We start from the raw sequence: 13,501 nt of genomic DNA on the forward strand, positions 1-13,501 counted from the left end.
ATACACTTATTTTTCTACGTGGAAGACTTTTGAAACATTCTAAGTGAAGGTTCACTTATTCCGATTTAGAGAGTATAGAATTCACTCAGCACGTCAGGTTTTCGAGATATTCTAACCTAAAAGTGCAAAAAAAAGATGTTTTTTGACAATATTTGAGGTCATGTAACATCAAGAAATAATTTTTCTTCAAAAAGATTGTTACAGCATCTGAAAGTACTATTCATGCCCTTTAAAATGCATTTTGAAACATTTAAAAATCTTTTTTTGGTTGTGAGTTATCGTCATTTTAATTTTCTGAGTGTTGATGATGAATGTTTCAATATTCGTGTATCAGATAATAATCAAATAATGAAGATAATTCAGAGCCAAATAAAGATTTTTAAAAGTTTCAAAATATATTTTAAAGGGTTAGAATAGTACTCTAATAAAAAAAACGTCTTTTGTACTTTTAGGTTAGAATATTTCAAAAACCTGACGTGATAAGTGAATTCTACCCAAGCAGCACGGTATATCCCCTGAATATCCCTTGAATACCACCGTGGAATATTCCCATGATCTTCCAGGAAAATCAAAATGTCCGCATCATGGGAATATTCCACAGTGACATTCAGGGTATATTCCAGTGACATTGAGGCCCGTGTAGAAATGTCCCTAAGCTTCCCAACGTGATAATGGATTCCGACTAGAACCGCGCTAGAAAATCTAGCCTAGAAAAGTCGTACTCGAACCTGATTAGATTCTAGTGAGAAATTCAAACTAGAAATATCTGCTGAGATTCCGTTTGAATTCTAGAAAGGCCATTCAAACTAGAAAAATCTGATTAAGCCCTTACTAAATTCTAGCCAGAAATACCTCGAATCGGACTTAGATTATTTTTCGATGTTTTCTTTCTTTAAAATATGAATTTAATTATGTTTAATAAGGGACACAAATATTTTTAAAATGTTCGTTTTAGAAATAATAATAAAAAGAATAAATATTAATAATAAAATTATTAAATAAATTAAATTTACGAGGAAATTTATGATTAAATAACACCGAGTGATAGAATCAAAATAATAATATTATTAATAAATTACATTATTATATATAGTTTCACTTTTTATTTAATTTAAAAGTAATATTTAAATTTAAATCGAAAATATCGAAATCGATGTATTGAAGTTTTCAATATATCGATGTTCCATCGTCGAGAATGATGACATGAATGGTGCAAGTGCACATGTCATTTTGTGTGAACCTGAATTTTATTGTTCTTTTGTTAATTAATAATGGAAAACAATCACTCATCTTCTTTATCAGAAGGTAAATATTAACATAATATTATCAATTTAAGAATATTTAATATTAAGCCAACAAACATGAAATATGTACTTAGAATATTAAAAGTAAAAAATATATTGATTGGTTTTCTAACCTCAAATTTTGTCTTTATGTTAATATCATTATTGCAAATTTTTAATTTTTACTATGATTATTCCAATTTCTTTAGGTAATATTATGATTTCTAACTTTTTTATTTATAATTCTGGTTAAAATTTGTGTTAGTACTGTTTGGAGGTTAAGAAGTTCAATTAAACTTCACGGCTATAATAAATAGCATAACGGGCGTTTTTAACTCTACAATTTCAAAAACACACACGGAAGAAAGGACGTTGGATCTTTATATAAATATGTTTTTTGGATATATTAAATATTTATTAATTTTTATTTAATAATAATCGATTAAAGGGAGTTTAATTACTTCTGGTAGGGAAATCGCAGGGATATCCCTGCTAGATCCCTACCAACATTCCTCGCTGGCGTCGATCGTGACGAAAAATGCCGGGTCCCACCTAGAGTTTCATTCTTTTTATTTTCATTCTTTATTTTAGAGATAGTTTCAAACCACAAAAAACGTCCTTTGCCCATATATTCTTAAATCATTAAAATTCTGAAATTTTGAAAAATTCATATCCCCTAAATGGTTTATTAAAATAAAATTTGAAAAAAATCATGAAAGCTGGTCTCAATTGGTACTAAAAGAAAAAAAAAAGTTTCAAAAAAATCGATGATGTAAATGCAAAATAGTATCTAATTTGGCGTGGAATATATATATATGTGTGTGTGTGACATAAGAATATTAAAATCATTTAGATAAGCTAGTAGGTACACATCTTAAGCTCAACAAAATAATTCTCTCCCATTTCAACATCACAGCGTGCAAGTCGAATAAATAAATCGATATCCGGTATACATATATATGGGATCTTATTTATCCAAGCGTGCAATCGAATCGTCTTGACATCTTCGACACTTTATGGGAAATCAGTTACTGTCAAAGCGATAAAGTAGAGCTGTTAACTGACCCCTTATGGAATGACTTAAGGTGTAAGTATTTTTTTCCTTTCACTACCTCTCTTTACTAAGTGGCTATCCGCCGTGGAAGTGGTATGAAAAGTTGTGTGAAGTAAACGAAGAAGAAAAAGAAGAATCAAAAGAACAAGTAGTTAAGGGCAAAAAGAAGGCACAGTACATATCTATATGTATATATGTACACTGTGAATAAGAAGCATTAGAGCCGCAGAAAAAGACGAGGAGAAGGAGAAAGAGAGAAATAAGAGAAAAAGAAAGAGAGAGACAGAAAAGGAAGGAGAAAATAAAAAAAAATTATTTTTTTTTTAAATGAACAACTTGTAAAGGAGGAAGTCTTTCGAACACTTAATATTCATTTACATGTGTTCACCCGCGTTGTAGTATATTTCCCGCATTCTTCGATCATGTATTTATATATATATCAGCAATAATGGATTTTGCAACGTTTAAATATTGAACAGTTTCTTATATGTTTATAAAAAATAAGTTTAATTTTTAAATTCAGCACTTTTACAAAGAAAAAAGTATAAAAAGTTTCACAAAAAAACTTTTCAACTTTTGAAAACAAAGTTTTCCTCACCCAAGAATAACTCAAGTCTCAATAAATAAAGAATGTCATCTTGACCTAGTGAGCAGAAATTTGGTTTAATTTCACATTCTATATAAGTATTACGCAATTGTTACATAAAATATACAGTGCGAGTAAATTGTAAAAAGAAAATCAGCGTATAAAGTGCGTGGAGCTGCGACGAGTATGTCGGGTGTTAAAAAAAAGAAAAAACTAAAAAGGGTTTAAAATAGAATTTGCGTAACTTTTTGGGGTGTACCGAGCACCAATTAGATTCCTCAATTCGATTAAACCAAGCGAAAAACTCTGCGAACTTGTGTTTGCTTCGATGATCCGTAACCGAGAATAAGTCTTTTGTTATTACCAATCCCACTGTGTCATTCTGATTGCTTCACGAGAGAAAGAGAGAGAGAGAGAGAAGCCGACTCTCTGCGATGAAAGGGAAAATTACTGCGCACCATTGACTAAAGCACTATATATAGCTTTTTAGTTTGTGAAATTGTAAAAAAAAAAAATATTTAATTTACCGTTTATAAATTTTTTATTATATCTCTCCTCTTATTATACATTTTTCCTCATACGAAATGTTGTGTATTTATTTTTTATTCTATAACAATTTAATTTTTAAAAAAATATGTGTCACACTAAAATGAACCTACGTTGACTCTACCTGAAACCCACTTAAACACTACCCAACCAAAAATTTCAGTATTATACCAGAGTTAACTACTGGCGCAGTACTGGTTTAGTATTGGCTGCCGAGGCTGGGCAGTCTGTACTGAAACAGTACTGGTATTTTCATTGTATCAGTACTGGTGCAGTACCACCCTTCCAGTACTGGCAAACCAGTACTAACCCGATATTGAGCCAGTACTGGCTCAAATAGATTTTCTTTTTGATTAATACTAGTTTACAAAAAGTTCTAGAGTGAACCTGATGAATCTTTTTGTTTAAATATTTTGTTTATAAAAATTTGTTCACTTTGATTTTATTTTTTGAAAATTAAAAGGGTATTTTATTTTGTTCTTTTTGTGGGTAAAATTATTTAAACAAAAAGTTTCCTGAAACCAATTTCAAAACATATTGCAAATTTTTTTTATTGTTTTCAGATATGCAATAAACCAAAAAAAAATTTTAAACGATCAAACTAAAAATAAATAAAATTTTTTATTAAAAAAATTAATAATTTTTAAAATAAAAATTTAAAAAAATTTTCTTGACAACACTTGTTAAAAATTAAAAAACAACTTTTATTTTCTTAAAAAAGTTTTTCAAAAATTTATTTTAATGCAAATAATTAAAGTGAATAATAAAATAATTAAATAGCTAATTGTATAATTATATACACTATAATTATTTTATAAACATTTTTATATATTTTTTTTTTGATTTTTTAAAATAATAATTTGCAATGTATATATTATACTTAATAAGGAATAAAAATTCTTGGTGTTTTCGATTTTATATATAATAAAATATTAATTAGTTAGTTGGCTGATTTAATTAATATTTAATTTGTGTTGGGTTACTAAAAATTTCACACACTTTTTCCTAAGTATACCAAAAAAGTATTACCTGGAGTGAAACTTATCTCTGTTACAGTTAAAGCTTTCTTTTTGTATACAATAAATAACAAAACTACCAGTACTCAGCCAGTACTGAACCAGTAGTGGTTACCAGTACTGGTGCCAACTCTGGCAGCCAATACTGGTAAAATGTTATCATCCCAAAGTTACGCCAACTCTGGCGCCAATACTGGGTGCCAGTACTGCGCCAACACTTGTCAGTACTGCGCCAGTACTGCGCCATTAGTAAATTTTTGATTGGGTACCTGAAATCAACTTTGATCCTACCTTCTTAAACTCTACATTAAACCTATTAAGACCTATAACCTTCAACCTAGTTTGACATTACATTGAACCTACATTAAACCTTCTTTAACTAAAATCCTATATTTAACCTATTTTGACTCTACATTAAACCTAATTCACCCAAATTTGAAAATATTTCTACATTCAACCTACATTAAAACTTATCTGAAAGTGGCTAAAACCGGTGCAGTGGCCGCAAATGTACATCTACCCTTTTTATTAATTTTAAATTATTCTCTTTCTTAGAGTAAAAGTAAAGAATTCTGCAAATCCTACCCATGGAATGAAACCTTCAAAATTAGTCACTTTTGTATTCGTTACTATCGGAAATATCAGAATTAAGTACTTCTGACATTCTTTTAAATTAATTTCTTATATAGTAAAAAAAATCTTGTCCACTATTTATATACGATGGAACTATCACTTTGTGTGCTCTTTTTGAATCACAAAATTATTAAGTTTTTAAAGCAAGAAAAAAAGTGCAAAGAAAGTAACGAAATAACCTACCCAATCAAAAATTTACTAATGGCACAGTACTGGCGCAGTACTGGCACCCAGTATTGGCACCAGAGTTGGCGTAACTTTGGGATGATAACATTTTACCAGTATTGGCTGCCAGAGTTGGCACCAGTACTGGTAACCACTACTGATTCAGTACTGGCTGAGTACTGGTAGTTTTGTAATTTATTGTATACTAAAAGAAAGCTTTAACTGTAACAGAGATAAGTTTCACTGCAATAGTGAAATCTCTGCTCCAGGTAATACTTTTTTTTAGGAAAAAGTGTGTGAAATTTTTAGTAACCCAACACAAATTAAATATTAATTAAATTAGTCAACTAACTAATTAATATTTTGTTTATGAATGAATTTTTATTCTTTATTATAATATATATTGCAAATTATTATTTTAAAAAATCAAAAAATAAATATAAAAATATGTTTATTATAAAACCAAAGTTTTTATAATATATAAAAAACCAGTTCAGTAAAAATAAAAATGTTTATAAAATAATTATAATTTATATAATTATACAATTAGCTATTTAATTATTTTATTATTCACTTTAATTATTTGCATCAAAATAAATTTTTGAAAAACTTTTTTAAGAAAATAAAAGTTGTTTTTTAATTTTTAACAAGTGTTGTCAAGAAAATTTTTAAAAATTTTTATTTAAAAAATTATTAATTTTTTTATAAAAAAGTTTATTTTGTTTTTAGTTTGATCGTTTAAATTTTTTTTTGGTTTATTACATATCTGAAAACAATAAAAAAAAACTTGCAAAATGTTTTAGAATTAGTCTCAGGAAACTTTTTGTTTAAATAATTTTACCCACAAAAAGCAAAAAATAAAATACCTTTTAAGGTATTACTCACGTAGATTTTTTTTCGACAGATTTTTTTAAAAGTGTGCCTGGTTATTCCTTAGGTATTTATCTACAAAGTAATACAAAAAAAAAATAAAATTGACCGTTTCTAAGTCCCAAAAAATGAAATCAAAGTTTCAATCTTTTACATGTACGGGATACGAAAACCATGTATTCATTACAGATTTCAATTTTTTGCATCATTACTACTCGACAGATTTAGAAAAAAAACTAACACAATATTTATGGTGGAAAAATGAACTTATATAAAAAAAATGAAAATTTTTTACCGTTTTGTTCAAAAAATATTTAATTTCAAAGATAAAAAATTAATAAAATATTTGCTGTCTTTGAAGGATGAATGAGTATATGTGGCAACAGCGCTTGTTGAACGATACATGTGATCTGCTGATTTAGGCGCGAAATTTGAATTAAATCCTGGTTCTTTGTCTTACTTTTCAATAGTCACAACTTCTTATTAAATATATAATAATATAAAATATCATAAACAAAAGTTATTATAAAAATTTTTGTTGTTTAAGCCATATATTCTAATGTTTAAAAAAAACAAAATCAATTTTCTATTTTTTATCTCAACATCTCGATGGTATTTTCATGTTTATATATTTTGTTATTAATATTATACATTCGCACGTTTATGTATAATTTTTCAATACAATTGGAAGTTGCTTTTTTTTACAAAATGTAATAAAATGGTTTATAGATTTTTTAATCTCTTGAAAATGATGATGAAAATTAAAATAGAAAAGTTTTTAAAAAAATGTTTTTCCTATCTTTGATTAAATGGCCTAAACTTTGAATTATTTTTTATATAAAAATTTCATAAACTTATTATTTAACAAATAAAATTGGTTTTTAAGATTTAACTTATAAATTATCTAAAAAAAAAGATTTAAAAATAAATAAAACTATGAGGATAATTATAAATGATAAAAATTACAAATATTTTAAAATATAATTCATTTTTATTTATTCTTAAATTAATAATTTTACACTTTACATATTAAATTGTTTATAAACACTTTCAACGGAAACAATAATATATTATATATATTATTCTTACACATTTGCACATCTTTAATTTGGTTATAATATATAAAAATACTGTTTTGTTCATAGAATTTGAACATTTTCAACAAAAATAAATTATATAATTTTGTATTCAAGTTTTATTGAATGTTTTTCATTTTTGCAAACAACTTACATAATAAAATTAACATTGGCTTTCATTTGCAATGATTTTTGAAAAAATCTGTAATTTTTTCAAGAATATTTTTGTGTTTAGTGACCAATGCCTTCTTTTGGTCATTCAATGCAGTCAACAATTGTACCAAACCTACACTTCCTGCATTTTTATATGTTGTTTCAAGTTTTTCAAAATCTAGACCTGCATTAGCTATTTTTTGAATAATTGTTCTAGAAACAATTCCTGTTAAACTCTTTAAAGACTGTAGAATAGCTTTTTTGTCAGCAACCGCTGGAATGTCAAAGCCACAATTCGATTTATATTTGATTCCTTCGTTTCTTTCTTTTTGTTGTCGTTGATTTTCTTTTTCTTTGATTAATAAATTTCTTTTTGCTTTTGTTTCTGGTAATTTTTGTCTGATCCTCCTTGCCAATCGAATTCTATCTTTTTTTTCTGCAAACGCTTTCGTATGCTTACCAGGAGAAAGATTTAATGTTTCTTGCACATTCAACAAATGTGTTTCTCCAATATTTTTGGAGCATACAGTACTCGCAAAACGATAATCCGCAGATTCACTTAGACTATGACATTGATTTTTCGCAGCTTTATGGGCCATAATATTATTAACACTTTCATTTGCTTGACTTGAAGCAGCAATGGAAAATTTTTCTGGACTATCCGCATATTTTTTGAAAAGTTGTTTCAATTCTTTCTTGAGAGTTTTATCAGTCAATAAAACTGTCTGTGATTTTGTAGCATTATTTAATTTTCTGCTACACCAATTTCCACAGTTTCCGTGATTTCCAAACAAATGCTCTGGTATTCCGAGTAACGCTGCTGACACTCCATCAGGATCTCCTTCGTTTTGTGCAACTGCGTAACAAAAGCACTTTTTAATGTGTTGGATAACACCTTTTTTTCTCAACTCCTTAAAATCGGTTTGTAATGCGTATAACTCTTTACCAACATTTTTGCGTAAATGATTTTGATCAGCGAGTTTGTAAATCGTTTCCTCATTCCCTTTACGAATGTTCGCAATTGTTGAGCTGTCCTCGTCACCAATCACAACTCTGACTTTAACACCAGTTTCTTTTAAAATTGAACTATTGTTTACTAACTCAGCTCCCAAATCAGATTCCATCGCCTTGGCACTCCCGTCGAAATTTTGACGGCAATCGTGATCCTCTTTCTGTCGTCCTATTGCGCAAAGCTTACATTTGCGATTTCTCGTCCCGAAATCTAGTATTTTCCCGCTTAAAAATCCTATTATACAACCGTATCCATTTAAACTATTATAACTTCTTCCGTTTCCGCGTTTACTCCATCCCATATCATATGATATTATGATATTGACAATATTTCCCAAAGCCGAGTCAAATTCTTCTGGTGTGTTTTTCAAAATCTCTTTGAACGGATAAATATCTTTCGCAATATCAAGTGGACTGAAAAAAAATTCAAATATAAATTTTATATATTAAGAAAGAAAATGAAAAGATTTAAAAATTTAATTCAAATTGTTTATTGTTTGTTACATTTTATCTTAAATGTAAATGCCTTAAAATATGGACATCAACATTTAAATAATGTTACATTATTTAATTTTATAAGATTACGGAATTTTATAAACGTGTTACACATTTCAAGCTAAAATTTCTTAAATTTTATACAATTAAATTTAGTATAAATCAATACTTAAATCAATTTATGGTATATGAATATGCAGTCAGATCATTAGCCGAAAGTTTTGAACGTTCATATGAACAAATATTTTTTTCAAACTATAAATTATTAAAAATTATGATGACCATGTAAAATAAAACAGTAAATTAAATAATTATTAAATTAATAACTTCTTTTTAGATATTTTGAACAATATTTTGTATTAAAATTCGTACTTGAAGAAGTTGCAAAAAAAATTTCGTTCATAGGAACGTTCAAAACTTTTGGCTTATGTCAGATCTTATAAAATATTCTGAAAACATTTAATATCATTTGGACACTTAGAAATATGCGTATATTATATGTATAAATATGTGTATACTTAAAAAATTTTGATTTTATACAATTCAATATTGTAGAAATGATAACATAAATTAATTCGTAATATATAAATATACATATTGTAGATCAAATGAAGAATTATAAAAGCATTCAATTCTATTTAATATTTTATAAGTGTATTATATGTTTATAATATACTAGTAAATTATATTTTGTTTTAAATTAAATAATAAACTTAAGAACTAAAAAAAACCTTACAGATCCTCACACAGCTGGTCGACATTGTTTATTACCAATTGGCGTTCTTCCGTAGCGGCTTGTTTACAACTGTCTTTTGCAATTTTTTCCAGTGCAGGCCCAACTTCCCTTTCATATCTTTTATACAAGTTTGTTGATATTGAAGGAATATTTAAACACGCTAGCACCTTATTTAGCGCCGTGTTTCCGATTCCTGAATGTACAGCTCCTGCATATTTAAAAAGTGAGGTTAGGTTAAGATTAAGATGATAAAGTAATTCACAAACCAGCAAATCTTACCTAAAACTGCTTTTGTATTCACGTCAGAGTGAGAGTGTGATTCCAGGGTTTTGTGGAATTTTCCAGTTGGAACTGATGTTTCTGTCAAACATTTTTGACAGCGGATGGTTAGAACTGAGTTTAGTCCAAAACACTTTTCACTTTGAATATCATTCAGGAAAATTGCTTCCTTGCACTTTATACACTTTAAATTTTTTGCTATGACGTCCAATTCAACAATTCGTCGACCAGGACAAATTTCTGTCACTTTATTTACGTCTACGTCTTTGACATTATTTAATTCATCGCAAAGTTGTTTTCCCCGAGTCATTTGGGCAAGAAAACTCGTCTTCTTGGTAAGAACGCTTTGTTTAATAAATTTGCCTTTGTGTCTCAATTGTTTTTCCATCTTTTAAATTTTAATATTACATCTACACGCACTTTAAAACAAAAACTTTTATCTTTCACTGCGAAAGAATCTTTTAACAGAAGACGCCATTTGCAATCAAAAACTTGCGACGTTGCCATGATCGCTTTTCTAGACCGTGATATGTGTGTGTCTGTGTATATGAACTGAGATGCCTAATGTGTGAAACTGTACCTGCGCAAAAGTTTTATTTGAAACTCGCATGTTTTACTGTTTCATAAGTACAGTGACTAGAAAAAACTTTTGAATGTTACCAGTCGTGTGAGTAATACCTTAATTTTCAAAAATAAAATCAAAGTGAAAAAATTTTTATAAAAAAAATATTTAAACAAAAAGATTCATCAGGTTCACTCTAGAAATTTTTGTAAACTAGTATTAATCAAAAAGAAAATCTATTTGAGCCAGTACTGGCTCAATATCGGTGGTACTGCACCAGTACTGATACAATGAAAATACCAGTACTGGTTCAGTACAGACTGCCCAGCCTCGGCAGCCAATACTGAACCAGTACTGCGCCAGTAGTTAACTCTGGTATAATACTGAAATTTTTGGTTGGGTAAAGTTAAAAGTTATTATTAAAATAGTAACTAAGTTACGTTACAAGTTACTTTGAAAAAAAGGTAACTAAGTTACGTTATAAGTTACAGGTAACGTATCTTTTTTAATAAACTTAGTTACTAGTAACTAGTTACTACCCAACACTGATAATCATATTGTATATTTTTAGATTTTTTTATAATTCAAAAAAAATTCCTAAGTTGGAAATTCTCAAGGTCATTCCATTTATGATAAAATATTATGATCTCTGTAAAAAAAATGCATATCAATTTTTAAATAAAAAAAGATACGTTATTTAGATGGTACTGGACAGTTTCGACATAGTTCAAGTATCTAGAAACTATATATAGTTTCCATATAGTTTGAATATCTAGAAACTTGTTGGTCGGTACAAGATAGTTTCAGTGTAGTTCAACTATACAGTGGCTAAATAGAAAATAGTATATAACTGCACCGTAACTGTATATAGAAATGTGTCAAAAATTTCCAAATTTAGTGTTTCATGTAAATTAATGGCTTCCCGACTAGGGCCCCATCAGGGTTCGTTCAAAATTTCCACACATATTACATTATATAATATATACAAATAACATAACAATTATAAACTCTCGATTCACATCCGGTGCATATCTTGATTGTAAATTCGTCGAGGATTTACGAAACTTAAATATATATAACAGCTATATAACAATTATAGAACAGTTATATAACAGTATAAACAGATTTAATGCATATCCATAAAAACAAATTTGACATCGTGCTAAGGTCGTAAATTGTCAAGAGATGGAATATTTGTGAAGCTCAGTGTTCCAATGTTCTCTCTATATCTCTCTCTATTTCTCTCTGAATATAGTACAAGGGAGCGGCTTCCGTTTGAAAATGGCGTCGTTTGCGAAATTCGCGTTTGAAGACGTTTGTACTGGACATCGACGCGGAACGGCTGACCGAGGCGGTGATTACGTATACCGTATAAACGCGATAAACCGCCCACTCGTACCTTGGAAACCGTCGGGGGGGCAATTGAATTAATGCCCAGCCTACAAATTGAAGTCGGTTATATATATATAGGTATATGTATATATATATCGCCTATAAGCCCGGTTCGATAATTACTGGAAAGTGGCGCGCCGGGACGACGACTACGACGACGACGTTGCTGGACGCCAGGCGATTTGAGGTTATGTCGCGCACGTAAAATGCCTCAACAGTCCTATGGGCTATGGGGAGCTTTGAGTTTGACGATAAACGAGAAGCTTCTCTCTCTCTCTCTCTCACGACCCAAAACCGCCTTAACTGCATCCCAACGTAAACCCAATCCCACAGAATTTACTCTCGGACATTTTCAACGTGCTTTGCTGCACCAAAATTAGATTAAAACACATTTTACATTATTTTCTATATTGCCATACGCATCAGCTTAATTTTCATACAATGCAATCTAATATTTTGGCATTTTTTTTTTATTACATTCAATTATTAAATTATATCGTTATTATTTTTAATTATTTAAATAATTTTTATAATATATTTTCTCAAATTCAAGTTTTTCACACGAAAATTTATTTCCTATTCTGGGGGTCGATTATGTATATTCATATTTACTTCCACTTTTTCAAATTTCCACTTCCACTATTTCCAATTTTCATTTTTCTAAGTCCGAATTCAACTTTTTTCAATCTCCACTTCTACCTTTTCCAGTTTCCACTTCCTTTCCACTTTCACTTTTTCAAATTTCCACTTCCACTATTTCCAAATTCCATTTACACTTTTTCCAATTTCCACTTCCACATTTCCAATTTTCATTTCCACTTCTTTTCTATTTTCACTTTTTCAAATGTGCACTTCCACTTTCAATGTTTCTAATTACCATTTACACTTTTTCTAATTTTTAATACCACTTCCGCATTTTTAAAAGAAATTTTGTCAAATACTATTTTAAAAAATGAAACTTCATCTAAAAATAATTATATATATCTAAGAAAATTCTTTAGAAGTTAAAAATAAAAATTTTAAATTAATGATATAATATTACGGTTTTTGGACCATTGCTAAACCTGTTTTACCATCACTCGGTAATGTAGATTTCTGTGTCAGTAATTTTTATATCGCCATGTCCATGTTTTACCGACAGTCGGTAATGTAGAATTCTATGTCGGTAATTTTTTATATTGTCATTTTCCTGTTTTTTTGGCACTCGGTAATGTAGATTTCTGTGTCAGTAATTTTTATATCGCCATGTCCATGTTTTACCGACAGTCGGTAATGTAGAATTCTATGTCGGTAATTTTTTATATTGTCATTTTCCTGTTTTTTTGGCACTCGGTAATGTAGATTTCTGTGTCAGTAATTTTTATATCGCCATGTCCATGTTTTATCGACAGTCGGTAATGTAGAATTCTATGTCGGTAATGTAGATTTCCATGTCGGTAATTTTTTATATTGTCATTTTCCTGTTTTTCGACAGTCGGTAATGTCGATTTCTGTGTCGGTAATTTTTTATATCGACATTTCCATGTTTTTCGACAGTCGGTAATGTAGATTTCTGTGTCGGTAGTTTTTTATATAGCCATTTTCATATTTTACCGATAGTCGGTAATGTAGATTTCTATGTCGATAATTGTTATAAGGGAGAGT

General features: G+C 28.9%; 2 protein-coding genes across 3 annotated transcripts in view; both read right to left on the reverse strand.

Annotated features, from left to right (window-relative positions):
• LOC127285014 (dynein regulatory complex subunit 7) overlaps window positions 1-13,501 on the reverse strand; it is a 282,666-nt gene that overhangs the window by 99,961 nt on the left and 169,204 nt on the right. The window lies entirely within an intron of this gene.
• Window positions 9,193-10,412, reverse strand: LOC127285017 (uncharacterized). Its single transcript, XM_051310778.1, has 2 exons — window positions 9,904-10,412; window positions 9,193-9,832 (listed from the first exon to the last, which is right to left on the reverse strand). Exons 1-2 carry the CDS (start codon window positions 10,289-10,291, stop codon window positions 9,621-9,623), a joined length of 600 nt encoding a protein of 199 aa, XP_051166735.1. The 5' UTR covers window positions 10,292-10,412; the 3' UTR covers window positions 9,193-9,620.

This window comes from Leptopilina boulardi, unplaced genomic scaffold, assembly GCF_019393585.1.
Source record: "Leptopilina boulardi isolate dan_hultmark-lab unplaced genomic scaffold, ZJU_Lbou_2.1 LbouV2_327, whole genome shotgun sequence".
Lineage (NCBI taxonomy): Eukaryota > Metazoa > Arthropoda > Insecta > Hymenoptera > Figitidae > Leptopilina > Leptopilina boulardi.